The sequence below is a fragment of the Neodothiora populina genome (assembly GCF_041146345.1).
Source record: "Neodothiora populina strain CPC 39397 chromosome Unknown canker_contig_15, whole genome shotgun sequence".
Lineage (NCBI taxonomy): Eukaryota > Fungi > Ascomycota > Dothideomycetes > Dothideales > Dothioraceae > Neodothiora > Neodothiora populina.
The window spans coordinates 886,446-904,085 of record NW_027191413.1 but is presented as its reverse complement, the minus strand read 5'-3'; the positions used below and the strand labels follow the sequence as shown (position 1 = coordinate 904,085).

Sequence of the window (17,640 nt, the reverse complement as noted above, 5' to 3'; positions counted from 1 at the left end):
AACTTGTGCCTGAATATTCTCTATGTTCCGGATGACGCTTCAGGTCGAATTTGGTGCCAAGACCCCGCGGCAGCTTTGGGGTATGAACTACGACTCACGTATCTCTGTATATCTTGAAGGTATGAGTAAGGTAGATCCAGGCAGTCATAGACGTCGTAATATCGTGGCAAACACTCGTGACTTGAGCAAGACACATAATTTCTGGAAATACTCGTACTTCTGTTCTTCTCTCATCTGCTTCTGCTAGGGATGTTGACGTAACGAAATCGAGATACACTGCAGGCACAACACTGCAAGACATAACACCGAACCATGACAGCGCCCAGTCCCTCGCCTGAGGCGAGAGAGCTCTCTCTCGTCGGCAAGGTAGAGATGAGGATAGCACTGGCCGATAATGACCTGAAACTACAGACTATACTGGGGACCTTTCTCCCTCCGCTTCTCTTGAAACTTGCCTCTGAACATGTGGCAGTGAGGAACAAAGTCATCAGCATTTGTCAGCACATCAACACGCGGATCAAACCAGAGTCCATCAAGCTACCGGTAGCAGCACTTATGGAGCAGTTCAAGGCCAATCCGCATACACCCCTCATCCGTCATTTCGACCTTATCTATATCCAAAATGGAATCAGACGGCTTTCGGCTTCGGAAAGTGCAGTGTTGTTCCCTAGTATCCTACAGGGGATTGCATCAACGTTCGAGAACTCGCCCGCGCAGGGTGCTCAAATGTTCAATTTCCTATTGCAAGTCATTGCTTACTTCCCACTTCCACCTCGAGGAAGTGAAGAGGATGACCAGTTGCGAGCCAGCGTCAAGCTTACGGACAAAGACGCGAGTTTTTTAGCATCATGGTTTGGAAAGCTGATTCTCTTTTCACCCGTGAAAGGTACTAACAATAGTACTCTCGCATCTGGTGTGGCAAGCCCAGGGTTGACGCCTGATGAGTATGCGTTCTTCACGCTGAACAAAGAAGATACATGGGTGCCATCTTCACCACAAGGTCTAAATCTATTAGAAGTCAAAATTCGAGCGGCCAAGCTGCTTGCTAGTGGATTGTTCAACGACTCCGAGCGCTTTCTACCGGCCCTCTTTGCTTCTGCCGATGCAGCAAGTTCGATATCAGATGTCGGTGATGATATTCTAAAGCGAGCAAGACCAAACACTTCCCTTGAAGATGCGGAACTCATCGGCACACTGTTTCGCTACTACTTTGGAGATGAAGCTGTCAATGGGCTCGTTCGAGTACGAGTTCCTCTTAGACTAAAGATATTAGGATTGTTAGAGAAGTCTGCAATAAGCACTACGTACTCCGAAGAGGTCACAAGAGTGGCCAATGATGGCATCACCTACGCCGCCAACGACAGCGATTCTTCGATACGGCCTTATTACACAAGTACAGTTTCCGTCGGAAGAGAGGCAACAAGGTTACGCACTGCAGTCTTCCAGTACATTAACTTTGCGGCGCGTCATGGAGATCGCAAAAGCCTTGCTATTATCGCGCCTCGAGTCGTTGGTAGGCTGAGAGACTATATCGAAGGTCAAGGCTGGCCGCGACCAAGCAACAACGAAGACCTAGTCTCTCGCGGTCTAGCTTATGAGGTGATCGGCCTCCTTGCAAAAGCTGGCCCACCAGGAATGGTGGTAGAGCCGAATCTCGACATACTACGTTGGCTCTTTGATTCTCTGGCCTTCGAGACTGCGGCAAACTCAATCAATGTCAGCGTTGAGGAGGCACTTTCCTCTATCATCAATATCTTCTCGGGCGGCATCGATGACAAGACTGCAGATAGCCTAGAATTACTCCTCTTGGACCAAATGGAGCAGTCTATGGCGCTCGACCAAGAGCAAACGCAATCTCGACGAAGTACTCGTTACGCAGCTGTACGGTATGCCAACCGCTGCTTATCTTATCAATCTGTCAAGGCTCGATGGATCGATCTACTAGCTATGGCTGCAGGTAAAGATGACAGACAAGAAGTCAGTGAAGAAGGCTCGAAAGGCCTCAGTCCTTATTGGTATCGGCTTCTCAACGGTTTCAATGATCGTAAACCTGAAGATTCAGAGATATCGTTTCCAGCCTTTACTGAGTTGGTAGATTACATCTTCCACCAGACCTCTGGGTCCTCAGCAGCCTCTCGACGCAGAGAACCACAAGCTGTAGTCGAAGCCCTTCGCCAGAAGCATCCTCGTGTCTTTCCTCACGCATTAAAGTACTGCCGTCAAGTATTCCTTAGTGAATTTGTGAAGATAGTGCCTGATGTCGACTGGCAGCTAAAATTCGACACCGCCATTGCAAACGACGAAGGAATGAGAGCGTCGATTCAGGGAAGAATTGGTGAGCTCGCGACGGACAGGTCGCCCCAGACGGCTGCTCTTGAGCTTCTCCTGGTCGCCTTTTCTACACATATGATGGCTCAAGAAGAAGACAAGGTTATTGACACGGACATTGATAACCTCTTCATAGAGCTTTGTGCTTTGAGTCCTGATGGTTTAGTCGGCGTGGTGGCACCAATGTACGGAAACCTCCTACCATCAATTTATTCGAACAAACCTGCCAAGAGACGTGCCGCTGCGCACGCATTCGGCCTACTAGCCTCGCATCCTGTCGTCCAGGAACAAGACCGTCAAACATTGTCCAATGTCACCGACCAGCTCTACAATACCATAACCACGTGGCAAGACGCTATCGGAGCGGCACTCAATCGCGTCCATGGTGCTATTACTGCTCTAAGTTACTACTTCAGCAGAATCGTTGGCAGAGGCAAAGAAAGTACAAGTCCGATTCTTGCAAAGTATATTGCAACCATCACCAAGATCCTGAGTACAACTACCGATGCTTTTCTGAAGATAGCAAGTTTTGTGGCTATTGGTGAGCTTTGCATGTTCCAGGTCGTCCGTCCGTCCGACTTTGGTGCTGGAGATGAGCTGAAGGTCGTTATTGATGGCACAGCCGAGCTTGCAAAGAGCGGCAATGACGGTGCAGCCTTGGCTCTGGGCCAAATCGCAATGATCTTAGACGAGCCCACTCCGGAAGCCTCTCAATCCGGCTCACTGCTTCTACATGTGGAAGATCGACTTCACCGACTCCACGAGGTTCGCCAAGCTGAGGCGCAGTTCTCGGTTGGAGAAGCCATGACCTATATGGCAGCAGGATGGGACTCCAAAGTTCTTGCAACAAGGAAGGATGTTGCAGGTATGACTCCGAAAAGACGGAACCGTCGTGGCTTTCTTAGTCGACTCGTGGCAAAAGTCCTACTCGACTCTCAAAACACCAAGCCTTCACTGCGAAAGGCATCTGCACTCTGGTTATTGTGCTTTGTACAATTCTGTGGCCACCTTGAAGAAGTTCAAAGTCAATTACCGGCTTTCCAGACTGCCTTCAAACGCTGCTTAAGTGATCGTGATGATTTGGTCCAGGAAACTGGGTCAAGGGGTCTAGGTCTTGTCTACGAGAAGGGTGACCGAAGACTGAAAGACGACCTAGTCAGAGACCTCATCGGCTCCTTTTCCGATAGCAAAGCGCAGCTTTCAGGTAACGTCACTTCTGAAACACAACTTTTCGAACCTGGCGCACTGCCTACTGGTGATGGATCCATCACCACGTACAAAGACATCATGAATCTGGCATCTGAGGTTGGCGATTCAACACTGGTCTATAAGTTCATGTCGCTTGCATCAAGCAACGCAATTTGGTCCAGCCGGGCTGCCTTTGGACGCTTTGGACTTAGCGATGTGCTGTCTGACTCTAGTGTTGATGGTTATCTGGCAACGAACCCAAAGTTGTATCCTAAACTCTTCCGTTATAGATTCGACCCCAACACCAATGTTCAAAGGTCCATGAACGACATCTGGAACGCGCTGATCAAGGATACCACCGCGACCATTGATGCAAATTTCGATGCAATTGTGGAGGACTTGCTGCATAACATTCTAGGCAAAGAGTGGAGAGTCAGACAAGCATGCTGTGCAGCACTTGCGGACCTCATTTCAAGTCGTCCTTTCGACAAGTATGAAAAGTACTTGGAGCAGGTCTGGACAGCTTGCTTCAAGGTGTTAGACGACATTAAGGACTCTGTGAGAAAGGCTGCAGCATCCCTGGCACGAGTCATGACAGGCGTGCTGATCAGAGCCCTGGAAGCCGCAAGTACAGCTTCCAGCAATGCCTCAGCAATGCTCAAACATGTTCTTCCGTTCCTGCTGTCCACCTCTGGTATCGAATCAAGCGCCGAAGAAGTCCAGACTTTCTCCTTGCAGACTTTGCTCAGCATCATCAAACATAGCAGTGGCAAGATTCTTCGACCCTTCATTCCAGATCTAGTCGAACGCCTCTTGGGCTTATTGAGCTCACTCGAACCGGCAATGGTGAATTACCTACACCTCAATGCCAAGAACTACAATCTTACCGAGCAGAAAATCGACGACATGAGACTTGCGAGTATTCGCAGTGGACCCCTCATGGAAGCAATCGAGCGTTGTTTGGATTTGCTAGACGACACCACGATGCAACAACTTCAGCCACGCCTGGAAAGCGCAATGAAGAGTGCCGTTGGTCTACCTTCGAAGGTAGGTTGTAGTAGAGTGTTAGTGACACTCAGTACACGTCACAACGCCGTCTTCAGACCGTACTCGGACAAGTTCTTACGCTTGGTTCAGAGATATGTCCTCGATCGGAACGAGACGGTGTCAAGCTCATATGCTGTGGCTGCAGGCTACGTAGCGCGAGGGGCGTCAGACGAAGAGATCCTACGTGTGGTATCTTTCGCAAAGGGTCTGTACTTCGAGAGTAAGGACGACCGAGCTCAAGCGGTCCCAAGAAGGAGGTAAGTTTCACAAACAATACGTCACACCACATGTGCTTGTAACAAGGGATGCGGTTGTAGCTGACACGAAAATAGCATCGCCGCGGCAGAAATCTTACATGCGATCTCGAAGCATGCCAATGACCGATTCAATTCTCTTGCGGCCGATATCATTCCTTTCGTCTTCATTGCCAAGCATGATGCTCACGAACAAGTCAAGAACCCTTTCCAGGAAATTTGGAATGATAACATTGGCGGTCCTCGCGCAGTTGCACTATATCTGCAAGAGATATTGACAATGGCCAACGATAATCTAGACTCTGCTCAGTGGGACGTTAAACATACAGCTGCAAGATCGATTGCCGCTGCAACAGTGGCAATCTCCACAATGAGCAGCGAGATGGAGCTCTCCAACGCGACGAGATTGTGGCCTATACTAGAAAAGGCTCTGGGAGGCAAGACATGGGAAGGCAAGGAGGTGGTCTTAGATGCCTTTGCTCAATTCGTCGAAACCAGCAAGAGCTACTGGTCAGCTCATCAAGACGTCGCGCAAGCCATCGAGAAGGTAAATTCGGTTTTCATCCTTGTTGCTGAGCGTCTGCGGACACGGATACCAGGACCTCGCTGACAACAGATCGTGCGCGTAGATTGCCATCAGGGAAGCAAAGCGACAAAACACCAATTACAGACCCTATGCGTTCAAATGTCTAGGTCGCATCGCGTCCGCAAGAAATGACACACACATGTCTTCGGCGGTGATCGAGATCGTATCACCGGTTCTGGTCGATTTGGTGGCAGAAGAAGACGTCGATAAGATGGACATCGATCGCGGCAACGACGAACATGCCCAAAAGAAGAGGTAAGTCTGACCACCTCGCTTACAGATCTCAGCTCAACCGGCTCTCTCTGGCATAGTGATCTTGGTGCGTGCGTCATTTGCGGCTGTGCATGGCATGACTTTCGGTTGTGTTGTGATGTTTCGTCTCAAGTGCGGCCCGCCAATTACCGATCACCTTCTTCATGAGGGTGTCTCCGGGTCGAGATTTGCAGCGCTAGTCTTCGGCGCGAACCGTTGTCGGAACCCGGCTGCCCTAAAGTACCGTACCTAAGCTGACGCAATCATTGGATCACAGGCGGGAGGAAACCATCATTTGCGGTGTAGAAGCTTTGTGGAAGTCCTTGCACTTAGGCAACTTACCTCGGATGTCTGATGCAAACATGGGTGCTGCGCTGTTGCAGGTCTTGGAAATCTTAGTGTCTCTCAGACCACTTCGAAACCAGTCACGGCCTGTCAATACTGCAGTGCACGAAGCCGTCTCGGCAATATCGGAGGATGTGAAGAGCAATGGCTACAAAGGCGACGCCGAGCAAATCAAGCGGCAAAGTAGCTTGATGGAACAACTACAATAGAGATGGTGGAAATATGACCACAAATAGCCAGCCAGCCAAGCACTAATAGGAAGCAGACATCCAGGGGAGAAGTGCCTTCGCGCTTCAAAAACTTTGTTGTGCCCTTACAATGCATGTGCAGGGTCATGAAATGAGATTTTGGTCGTGCATGGGTCTTGACCACGTGCCTAGAGCAAGGGTTCGGCCTAGCCCGAGGCTTTGCCAAGGTTGGCTGGTGCGGAAGGTGTGGAAGACCGAACTGCCGGGAGCAGGTGTAGCTGTTGAAAGTACGCCATAGAGGTCGATTTGAGACTCTACGAAAACGCTACTGTTTAGCCTATTTGTATAGAGCAGTTCTGGGCATCGCATGATGCTAGGATTGTCCGAGTGATACTCCGGCACCTCCAAGTCGTCTGGGCCTTGATATTCTAAGCAACATGTCGAACTCGGCCGCGATTCTTACGACGTAGTTGTTGACACGGGCGCGGGATCAGAACAGGGTCTTGGATAGCGCGATGATGCTGATGCCGTGCAGCGACTCGCGGCTGCTGCAATATACAGTAATGAACGCGTCAAATTAAGTGCCGAGACAACCACTAATCCATGCATACAGAAAATTCACTTGTATGCAAGGTCACGCGAGAGACGATTTCTAGAATTGGAATAACACTTCCAGATGCAGTACTGTGGTGTACAGCAGATCTACACGATCTCAGTCGGAATCCGTTACTAGCGGATAGAGTATCTAGGTAGAGCTATATCGCACCCTTCCCCGGTATACACTAAAGTGAGTATGACGACCACAAATCTCAGTATGTGGCCTCCTTCCCAGGGTATCTTGGCTTGTGGGACGAAACGTGCTAAATTGCCGCGGCTGTCTGATTTCTGCTGCATACATGATAGGTCGTCACCGTCAGCGCCACTGAATTCAAACATCTCGAAGAAGAAGGGGGGAAACCGCGAATGCGAATTTCCATTGTTGGGCTATGGCGTTTTCCCAGCGGCGTGGTTTCCCTCCCGTCCCGTAACTATCATACGTCTTGACACGCAGAGATCTAGCGGCTCACGTGGTGGTGGACTCCTTTCCTCGCGTTCAAGATAAATTCAATACATCACCGGGTCCTTTAGCGCACACAAGAGCTCCGTGGCGGTCATGACGGTTTCTGTGATCTCTGATTCGATCAAGGTTCCTTTGGCCCAAGTGTAAGGTATAGGGTGGCGTCGGACAATCCCGTAACCTGATCCGGCAGTAATGTTCTTTGAAAACAGCCTTTGCAGCATACAAGCACCGTCCTAGTGCACACCATGCCAAGCCTGTGCTGGACTCTTTTGGACCTTGCTCCAGAAATGGAGAGGTAATAGAAGGTAAATGTCGGAGGCAGCTCCCCGGAGGCAGCTCCCATCACCAACGGCTGGCCAGCGCATATTGAAGTTCTCGGGCAACTGGGAAAACCCCCTGGAGAAGGTTCAGGCAAAACACTTCGTTTTAAGATCAAATGGAGAAACCCCGTTTGATGAGGTACCTGAGCAACAATGGAATCAAGCAACCCCGACGTTCATGGTCCGGTACCTCAAGGGACGACGAGGGGCTGGACAACCCAGGCAGAGCCTTCCCTTCACTGTGTGGGGACTTTGATTTTGTCCCCTCGCGTGGCAGCCACACTTTCTAGTGTGTTTCTAGCGCAGTCTTCTGAAGCGGCGCAAAGCCTAATTGACCGGCCTAATCCTAGCAGTGGTTGGACTTGCGAAGGCACGGCCTGCGCCTGCGCCTGCGCCTTCTCTGCCGCCGACCATTTTCCAAGACCCATTAAACGTTGTCGCCATGAACGGGCAAGCCTTCTTGGTAACCCTCCTGGTAGCGGCTATTATTCCGTTTGGGCCTTCCCTCCACATGTCATACGCCAGGCCAGCTCACAAGCTAGTATGCTTGACTCGCTAACCGAGTGAGTTGCACCTATTTCACTTTTGTTATCAAAGCGCTACATGGGGTTGTGCTCTCGCTCTTATATCACTATTCGTCCAGTCCTACCGTTCATGTCGATCTCGCTCACACTCTCCTCAGTCCTTACCGAAGACATTTATTGCAATTAGTTACATTGACACGGTAGAGCAGATCAGAGGCTATCTATTTCATATCAGAGCGCACTGTACAGCTGGACCTTGACTTCCTATTGGCTTTTGTGGGTCGGCTCGCCGGTCTCGTTACTTTGCGCTTCTCCATAATCCTGCCTGCCCAATTTCATAAAGGCAACTTCTGCTTTTTCAAAGGGTCAAAACGGCGACCATTTATGTATCCCTGGCCTCGATGCATCACCGCCGCTCGGATGCATCCAACACCAGAGATCAGCTTCCTCCCCTAGCACCTCGCGGCTCACAAACTTCCCCGGTTCTAAATCATGCCAATACGAGGACAGTCTCCAGCCCAAGAGCTGCTCGACCGAGGTTGTCTCATCGTTCAAGAGCTGGTTGCTGGTAAGTCATGACGTTCCTTCTCGCTCTACAAGCGGTTTGCTAAGCTGCCACAAGGACCTGCCGAAAACGAAAGGTAGAATCTCAAGAATGCTTCCTTCAGCATCAATGCATGAGTGATCCAAATTGACGCCTTGTGCAGGTCAAATGTGATGAGGTTCATCCAAAATGCGGCGTAAGTCAAAAACTTTCCTGACGCTGACTCATACATTAACGAGCGGTGCAGCCTTGCGTGCGATTGAACAAGGACTGCGATTGGGAGTTCCGTTGGAAGTTCGACGATGTGACTACAAATACTCAAAACAAATACACCAATGTCTCAACGGCAGGAAATTCAGTATGGGATCGTAAGTAGACTCTTTCCGCAGCCCATGGCTGGCGCTTCCATGACTGCGCTTAGCTGAATGCACCCTTCCCCGATCAATCTTCGCAATTCAATCGCTCAAGACATTGCGTCGAGCCATCTTCGTTTGCTGACTTTGACTTCTTAGCTCACGCGCCTATACAAACTACGAGTTCTAGTAGCTCGCCATCTTTGAGTTATGATGGTCTACCATCTTTCGCAAACCTGACCAATGATCAAGACCGCGAACGAAAGGCTGGATCACGAGCTCCAGGTACATATAACGTTATAGTGAACCCTCGAAGTTTCGCAAGCCTCCCGGAATACGGCGTGCACGACCCTTCACGCCCTCGCACTCACTCTTCACATTCAATCCACAGCGGACGAGACGGTCTGACAAGCCCGTCGGCATCGGTATCCCCGGGAGGTAGTAGAGGTCAGCCTGGATCAGATGTGGAAGATCCTGACATCGTCGTGTTGCCCTTCTTCGAGGATGTATCTGTAACGACACCTGCCAGTCTTTCATTCTCTACAGACCGAAGGACGAGCCTTCCGGAGACGATGCAACATCTTGAGATCACGTTGAATCCTCGCGGCTCAAGCCTACCTTCTCGGAATCACGCGACAGGTATCAACGAAAGAAATGAGAGACTTATGGTTCACTACCGAGGCTTCATTGCTAAGAGGATTATGCCACTGGGGAAACATTTCTATCTTGATCATGGTGCTGGACAAGAGGATCCGATCGTATTGGAAGCCAGGACGTTCTTGCCGGTATGTCAATCCTGCGAAAGTGAAGCTTCCTCCTATCTAACATTGGCCAATAGTTGTATCACGCAATATGTGCCGTCTCCTTGCTTAGTCTGGCTCTCAAAGGGCAGCAGCAACTTCTCCCAGAAGCTTTCCAACATTACCATCAAGCTATCTCGTCTTCTTTGACCACGGCCTCCGATCTCAGCTCAGATCGTCTCCTTTACCTGCACTTCCTACTCCTAATCTACGATATCTGCTACGCAACCCAAGCGTCCAACAACCCCTATGATGGATTCAACATGAATATGTGGTCACAACATATGCACCATCTAATTCGAATTGCCAAGAACAGGAAAGGAAAAGCAAGCGGAGAGCTCCAGGACTATCTCCTCTGGTATATCCTATATTTGGACACCCACGCACACCTTGGTGGAAATGGCTCAGGTGATTTCGCGCGAGCTTTTCTCGACGGCGAGATATTCTTACCAGATTGGAGAGACATCAAAGGCTCTGCTAGAGGTCTCCGAACTCAGCCAGTACAACAGTACGATGAAGTTGCTGCTTTTGTTGCCATTTACAATTTCAGTCATGGCGCATGCATTCTCAATGCTAAACTGGCCGTAGTCTCTCAGCGAATTAGAGCAGAGGTCACATCTTACGTCGGACGCGCCATTGACCCGGCTACAATTGCGAACTGGCAACATACTATAGCGCAGCTTCGTGCCGAGTATCATTCTTACTGGGCTCGAGGGTATCCCAGCTTTCTGTCAGCTGACCCCGCGCAAGCTACAATACAATTACCAGCGCTCGCTCGTATCATCTTTCAATTCGTGAGTCTTCCTCGGTCTCAAGAACGCTAGAAGATATCCACTAACAAATAATCCGCAGTCATATCTACAGCTGTACACTCAAATGCTTTATCTTGATACATCCATGTATCCTGGACAACGACTTCACAATACCTTGGAAGTCCGAGAAGACGTCTCACGACGTTGCACCACTATAATAGCGATGACTACCTCGGTTGTAGAGGCACAGGACTACGATCAGCACCACATCGTTTTTCCTATCTTTATGGCTGGCTTTGCGACAGAAAAGGCGGAAGTCAAAGTACACGCAATCAACCTTCTCAATGCGATGGAGGGCACCGGAATCTCTCGAAACGTGACGAGATCTCGTGAGCTTCTTGTGTCGGTTTGCGAAGAGCAGGAAATGTGCGCCATGGCAGGCGCTCAGGCAGAAGAAGTGGATTGGATCACACTCGCCAAGTCAAAAGGTATAGCCATTGTCAACTTTGGCTTGTAGACGGGAACATAAGTTCGAGCAACATCTGTATTGACTGGACTCTTCGGAGCCATGAGACGAATCACAGAGCGCGTCGAACGATCATGAATGATGCGAGGCGCATCACTCGGTCGAGATCACAGGGGGGGTATTACTCATATACCAGATGTGGGAAAAAGTTACTATGGATAAAATTACGACAGAACAATGTGCTGCTACAGACACAATATGGGAGCCAGCCTTACTCCCTCTCAACGATTAGATGAACTAGCGGCACGACCGCAAAGAGTATAACTTTTTTTGTTTTCCTACTTCTAAAATTTGTGTACGCATGTAGCGCGTACCACTGGCATGTGCAAGCTGCTATGTAGCAGTGGTTCGATAGTTGCTCTCATGCTCTACATGCATGATCATGTACTGAACCAGACACAAATTAGTCATGTCCCAAGCAGCCACCTCACACGAGGCTGTTGACATCTCGTGCTCATTAAAGTGATTGACTTGGGGATTGCAGCCCCACATCAGAGGCGGTCAGGAGTACAATCAGTCTGAGTGCGAGATTATCCGGCGCACTAAAGCTCCTTAAACATGGTTGGTACAAGGAGATACTACCTGCCACCGAAGCACCAAGCTTCCATTGCCAAGTCCTGCATCATGGTCACCTTAATTATTCGTCGTGAGAGGAACTTAGCCCCCAGCCAAGAATTGGAGAAGATCATACCGTAGCACGTACTTCAAGTTACGGCGTCACCTCTCGCGCCGATAACCCTTTCCGCTGGACTGATCCTTTCCATATCACTGTACCTTTAGCTTCATCATTTGACAGTCTCTTTGGTTGTGACGTGCCCGCCGAGTGGCTAGGCACGAGATGGTAGGTATCTTCAAAAGTTACGTGCGTACACTGTACCATACAGTCGGTGATCCTTCGACTATAGGCGTCTCGCGCTTTGCCGCTATTAAGACGCCTATCTGTAGGATCATACCAGTACATTCCCGAATGTTTGCAAACGCTCGACGTCGAGCTGTAGAGTTTGTACACATGTCTAGGGCAAATTACTCCGGTCTCGATTGAATACCGATAGTTCCCGTTGCGATTGCGTCAAATGCCGACGCGGTGCTGCAGGTACCGGAAGTACAAGCTAGAACTACTGTGCCTGGTATCCCACAAGATTCGTACAGGTATTGGTGTGTACTCCGTAGCTACATACCTTAGCCACCTCGCGCCTTAGCAATAACTAACAAACTTTTTGAGTTTATGCGGTGTCACAACCATGCGGTCTAGCTCGCAGGCAGTGACAGCATGCATCAATGCTGCTGCAAGTCACCGGTAATGGATTGCTCGAGGAAAACTTTGAGCATGTAACACAATGTGGTCACTCTCTACTTATTATTTAGATCGAACCGAGGTATCCCGCGCACATGGCAAATTGAGTTCATGTCCAGCTCAGCCAAGCATTTTGAGCTCGTATCGACACTTTAAGGCACTAAGGCATTCTTCATCTTGACACACGCCGGTTGTGCACACGCATCTGTGATCTTTGTTGGGGAGGGCCAGTCACCATGGCACTGGGGGCCCCAAGACCATCGAGTACTACCGCAGGATACGCCGAAATAAGACGCAATGATCCTCGGATGCACGCCTGTGCATTTTGCCGTCTTACGAGTACAGTACATGCCGGCGTTGCACGACCTACAGTTTGCGGGTTCAATTGCGGGTTCAGGGACAGGGCGGCGTGCGGCGTGGACCGCTGCGTATCAGATTCTCTGATTCTCTGATCTCGGCCTGCCCGAGTTGGATCTTCATTTACCAATGAAGCCCGCACATCTCTCCTTCCTTCACAGTCCTGCTCCTTACGCCGTCATCCATCGTTCTAGGCTCTGAATCTTGTTTGAATATAGAGCATTATTCCAGCTCGGTGAAGCCGGTGAATTCGCCTTGGATATGAACCGCATGAGACGATTCTGTGCGCGAAAGCATTCAGACCGGTTGCGCTTGCCAAAACATGATTTTCTTGGTTGATCCACCCATCCACCCAATCAAGGTGTTGGACAATGGACGCGCAACTCAAGATTGCAGTTCCCACATCGACTACACTGTCCCTCGAAAGACACTGGCCACATATTCATCTGTGTCCAATAACGTTGAAGAGCAATGCCACGCAGTAGTGCTGGAAGCGAACGGCTGGGGGTTTAGGCCAGATTGTCGTTCGTTTCACTTTCGATGACAGCCAATGCGTTCCTGTACGCATCGAGCAAGTGACCCAGGGTACTTGTAAAAGTACTCTCTACCACTTCTACAGTATGTACTCCGTACCGTACTGGTACTCTACGACGCCACAGTCCCCCAATTCAGCGAAAGGGTCTCCCAGGCCAAGGCTTTACGCACTAAGCCCAACATGAGTCCACTTCGGAAGCCTGGGCTTGTTGCGTTTTTTTGGACAGTAAATCGTGCCAGCGAATGTCGTTCAGCGCATAGCGTTCTCTCGATGAAGACGTGGCTGTTACGACGCCGGCAAAACGCCCATGAGTCGGCGGCAATTGGTTCAAACTGTGTTGATGATATTCATATTCAGTAAGTGTAACGGCTAAAGATTGGATGTGCTATGCTCCACGTTGTCTGGTGCTGTTGGCTCGGAGGAAGTTTTACGACCGGCCTACCAGACCATTGATGCAACGTTCCAGCACGATGTGTTCACCAGTCTTGAGCTACATCATAAAATCAGCGATCATGAGTACGCTCATTAATCTCGCTTCCACCCTATGGTCATTGACCAGAACTGGGTGGGGAGGTGGGGAGGCTCCTGCTACTGTAGACTTGTCACATGGCAATGTCCCTTGAAGAGCAAGATTCTTAGCATGAAACAGGAACCCTCCGCACTACCCACTCACCGCTCTTGTGACAGCTCTACACTCCTCCATTACAAAGGTTGCGCGCCATTGGTGGAGCTGTACCCGCTGACGCTCTCCTCGCAATCCTTACAGATCCATCTGTGCGTGTTGATCATATCTCATGGCATCATGGCATCAAAAAGTGAGACATTCGTTCTGGCTCTGCTCTGAGCCGTCGATCCTGCATGTCATATCGCATGTGCTTGGCTTCCATGACTCAAGAATCCCTCGATACGAGCTCGCTGGTCCATGATGGTGCAGTACTTGTACAGGCTCAGGTAGCGCAGAAACATCGTTCAGAGGAGCGTGGCGGGGTGTCATCAGCGTACGCTCGTCCTTGACACCTCTGCCAGGATGCTCACTTTCTCCTGCACTGGGCAGTTGTACAAGGGTTGGTGTAAGGAGTATTACAGCCGCCCGGTGGCTAGTAGTTGTCGAACCAGAGATGTCGGTCGTGCACAGACGAGATCGATGTTAGGTCTTGGAGAGCGTAACACCTACAGCATAGTTCGTGCGTGATCACTTTATTGTATAATGCATCTATTAACTATAGCATCCTGACTCAGGTGGAAACAAGTACAGTAGGTGGTTATGGCGCCAAGGGTATGATACCCTATGTAGCGTGTGCATAGAGGACATATCTCTCTACTAGTGGTCAATATGATTGGGATCTGTGTAGCGAAACACTGCACGTTATATGGATGATAGTGTGCGTGCTGTCATTATGCTACAGATCAAGAGAATGACCCAGAAGAGGATAAGGTACTGTGTATAGGTCCTACGCTGTGAAATGTGCATGGAGAACAGTACTTGTGACGGTCTAGGCCTATGTCACGAAGTATGCAATGAACAATGAGCCAATTCAACGTTCATTGGACTGAGTAGATAACAGACGACATGAACATCAAAAGAAAAAGTGTGTTACACATGGGCGACTATATTTATTTCCCAAAGGAAAAGCCATCCATACCGTAAGTGCAACATCATTTCTGGTATATTGGCCAGGGTTCCCCCACTGGTAGTTCTATACAGCATGCCAAGGCCGATTTACGAGTCGTGGAGTTATACCCTACATGGAGTAACTAACAAAATCTAGAACGCAACGCACCACCACTACGAACAAAACTTACACGAATCAAAGCCAAACCAACCAACGAACCAGGAACGATGTCACAAAACGTACTGCTAGAGACAAGCATGGGCTCGATAGTGGTCGAGCTATACGGAGACCATGCACCCAAGACATGCGCAAACTTCACCACGCTGGCCAGCAGGAACTACTACAACGGCACCGTCTTCCATCGCATCATCCCATCATTCATGATCCAAGGAGGAGTACGTCAATCTCCCCGTCTCTGCCGTATGCAAGAGAAAGTCCACGCGCGTCTATAGTCTGACATTTCCTCAATATAGGACCCAACAGGCACCGGTCGGGGCGGCGCAAGCATCTATGGCGAGAAGTTCGAGGACGAGATCAGTCCCTCTCTGCGACACACTGGCGCGGGAATCCTGTCAATGGCCAACGCAGGGCCGAATACGAATGGCTCGCAGTTCTTCATCACTCTTGCGCCTACCCCGTGGTTGGATGGCAAACACACTATCTTCGGGCGCGTCAAGAATGGCATGAGGATTGTTCAACGTATGGGTCTTATCAAGACGGACAAGGAAGACAGACCGGTTGAGGAAGTGAAGATAATAAGCGCGCGAGTACTGGAGGGGGATGAAGAGGTGTAGATCACAATAGTGAGGACGTCTACGAATCACGAAGTTCTCCGCGTGTCTGGAATTGGCTGGAGGCACCGAACACGGCCATTGCGAGGATCATACAGGGCAGGAGCTTCTACAGCTCTCCACCGTGGTTTCCCACAGTGAATACTGGACTGCCTTTTCATGAGGATTAAAGGCGCCTTAAAAACTGACTGAGAACCACATCTGCCATACCCAGCCACCCAAGAGTACATTTACCAGCCATTAGGGTGCAAGAGAACCTTGGTATATCCGTCGATTCTCTTGTCGAACTTTTCGTATGCCTCGACCGCTTCCTCAAGCCCAACTTCGTGGGATACAACGAAGCTCGGCTTAGCCCGTCCGGATATGATGAGGTCACGCAGGTAACGATTGTATGCCTTCACGTTGCACTGGCCTGTTCCGAGGTGCAGTCCCTGATGCAGGCGAGGAATTAGAGGTGACTACAACATGAGTTTCGTCTGGTTGTATCGTACCTTTTCGAACAGCTTGCCGAATGAAATCAGAATTTGCCCTTTGGCGCTTTGCGAATCTGGCGCGCCAGGATCCTGCGACTTGTCAATGACGTCCGAGACTCCCTTGTCTTTTGAGATGACCTACCGAGGGCACATAGAGTCCTGGTATACCCAGGCCGCCTGTGGGACGTGTGACCATGATCAATTGGTCGAGGATGACATTCGGCTGCTCCTGCTTGCCGCTCGTGTCCACCGCCTGGTAGCCTACAGCATCGACAGCACGGTCTACCATACCGTCGTTCTGCTTGATGATGGCTTCAACAGGATCGCCATCCCTGAAGTTGATGGGGATGCAGCCAATCTTCTTTGCTGCATCCAGTCTCTCTTTGACTTGATCGACTACAAACACTCTACTGGCGCCGCGAAGGATGCCAGAGTAAGCCGCCATCAGACCGACCTGAAAAATGATCATCAGTACCACTTCACATGCCTGTTGGAATCATGCAGGTTGCTCACTGGTCCAGCTCCGAAGACAGCCACGCTTTCACCAGCCTGGAAACCTGCGAGCTCTAAACCGTGCCACCCTGTAGGGAAGATATCAGCCAGCATGGCAAAGTCGGCTTCATGCTCCCTTCCTGGAGGAAGCTTTAAAGCGTTGAAGTCTGCGAATGGGACTCGAAGGTACTGGCCCTGGCCTCCCTGGTAAGGGCCCATGGCAACATATCTACTTTGTGTCAATGGTTCTGATCTAGTCTTTCAATTGGATAATGCTCGATCTCACCCATATGCGCCACCAGCAAATCCAGGATTGACACCTTTAATCACATCATTTAGTATTGTGAACACAGCCAACGTGAATGCCGTAGAGTCTCACCAGTGCAGAACGCAGTCTTCCCCTCTTCGCAGTTCCTACATCTTCCGTCCGCGACATTGAAAGGCATCACAACTCGGTCTCCTTTCTTGAGCAGGGTGATACCCGGGCCAATCTCCTCGACTATACCCATATTCTCATGACCAAAGACCAGCCCGGGCTCAGCCGCCGTACGGCCCTGATACATGTGTAGATCCGAGCCGCAAATGGCAGCCGTGGTGACCTTGATGATTATGTCGTCGGGATGCTCGATCTTGGGCATTTCCACCTCCCTGACCGACACTTTGAACGGCCCTTCATAGTGAACTGCTTTCATCATTTTGAGTATGTAGGATGCGAAAGACGACAGATGTCTTTCTACGGGTTCCTTTCCTTGATTAATTACCGGAGTCTCGACACGATCGATTTAGTGTCAGTATGCAGAACAGACAATGTCTATCATAAGATTGTTTCTGCAAATGTGTTGCTGCTGTAGCGTAAGGTACGGTAGGTCTTTAAAACGTCAAGATCGATAACATGACGTGGTGCGGGGTGCGTATTCCGCCCTACCTTAGGTTACAAATTCACGGCATGGTGCGGAGCAAGAGTTTCCCGATACCATGTTCCCGAAAGACGACCGAATTTCTACCAGTGGGGCACAAG

The 17,640-nt window shown here is 50.0% G+C and overlaps 4 protein-coding genes across 5 annotated transcripts; 3 read left to right on the top strand and 1 right to left on the bottom strand.

Annotated features, from left to right (window-relative positions):
* Positions 1-312: 312 nt before the first annotated feature.
* Positions 313-6,209, top strand: AAFC00_002661 (uncharacterized protein; the record flags this gene model as incomplete). Of its 2 annotated transcripts, XM_069342008.1 has the most annotated exons (4): positions 313-4,820; positions 4,896-5,364; positions 5,447-5,658; positions 5,933-6,209. In XM_069342008.1, 4 exons carry the CDS (start codon positions 313-315, stop codon positions 6,207-6,209), a joined length of 5,466 nt encoding a protein of 1,821 aa, XP_069198512.1. The 2 variants fall into 2 exon arrangements, with proteins under 2 accessions (XP_069198512.1, XP_069198513.1); XM_069348030.1 differs by lacking the exon at positions 5,933-6,209 and having other exon boundaries at positions 5,447-5,662.
* Positions 6,210-8,493: 2,284 nt separating this feature from the next.
* On the top strand, positions 8,494-11,058 carry AAFC00_002660 (uncharacterized protein; the record flags this gene model as incomplete). The annotated part of the gene is made up of 7 exons (XM_069342007.1): positions 8,494-8,660; positions 8,715-8,733; positions 8,800-8,832; positions 8,884-9,004; positions 9,149-9,774; positions 9,828-10,583; positions 10,642-11,058. 7 exons carry the CDS (start codon positions 8,494-8,496, stop codon positions 11,056-11,058), a joined length of 2,139 nt encoding a protein of 712 aa, XP_069198511.1.
* Positions 11,059-15,093: 4,035 nt separating this feature from the next.
* On the top strand, positions 15,094-15,660 carry AAFC00_002659 (uncharacterized protein; the record flags this gene model as incomplete). Its single annotated transcript, XM_069342005.1, has 2 exons — positions 15,094-15,261; positions 15,340-15,660. The coding sequence occupies 2 exons, from the start codon at positions 15,094-15,096 to the stop codon at positions 15,658-15,660; spliced, it is 489 nt and encodes a 162-aa protein (XP_069198510.1).
* A 227-nt stretch (positions 15,661-15,887) lies between these two features.
* AAFC00_002658 (uncharacterized protein) lies at positions 15,888-17,317 on the bottom strand (the record flags this gene model as incomplete). The annotated part of the gene is made up of 6 exons (XM_069342004.1): positions 15,888-16,088; positions 16,149-16,220; positions 16,273-16,584; positions 16,644-16,851; positions 16,909-16,942; positions 17,002-17,317. 6 exons carry the CDS (start codon positions 17,315-17,317, stop codon positions 15,888-15,890), a joined length of 1,143 nt encoding a protein of 380 aa, XP_069198509.1.
* Positions 17,318-17,640: the final 323 nt, after the last annotated feature.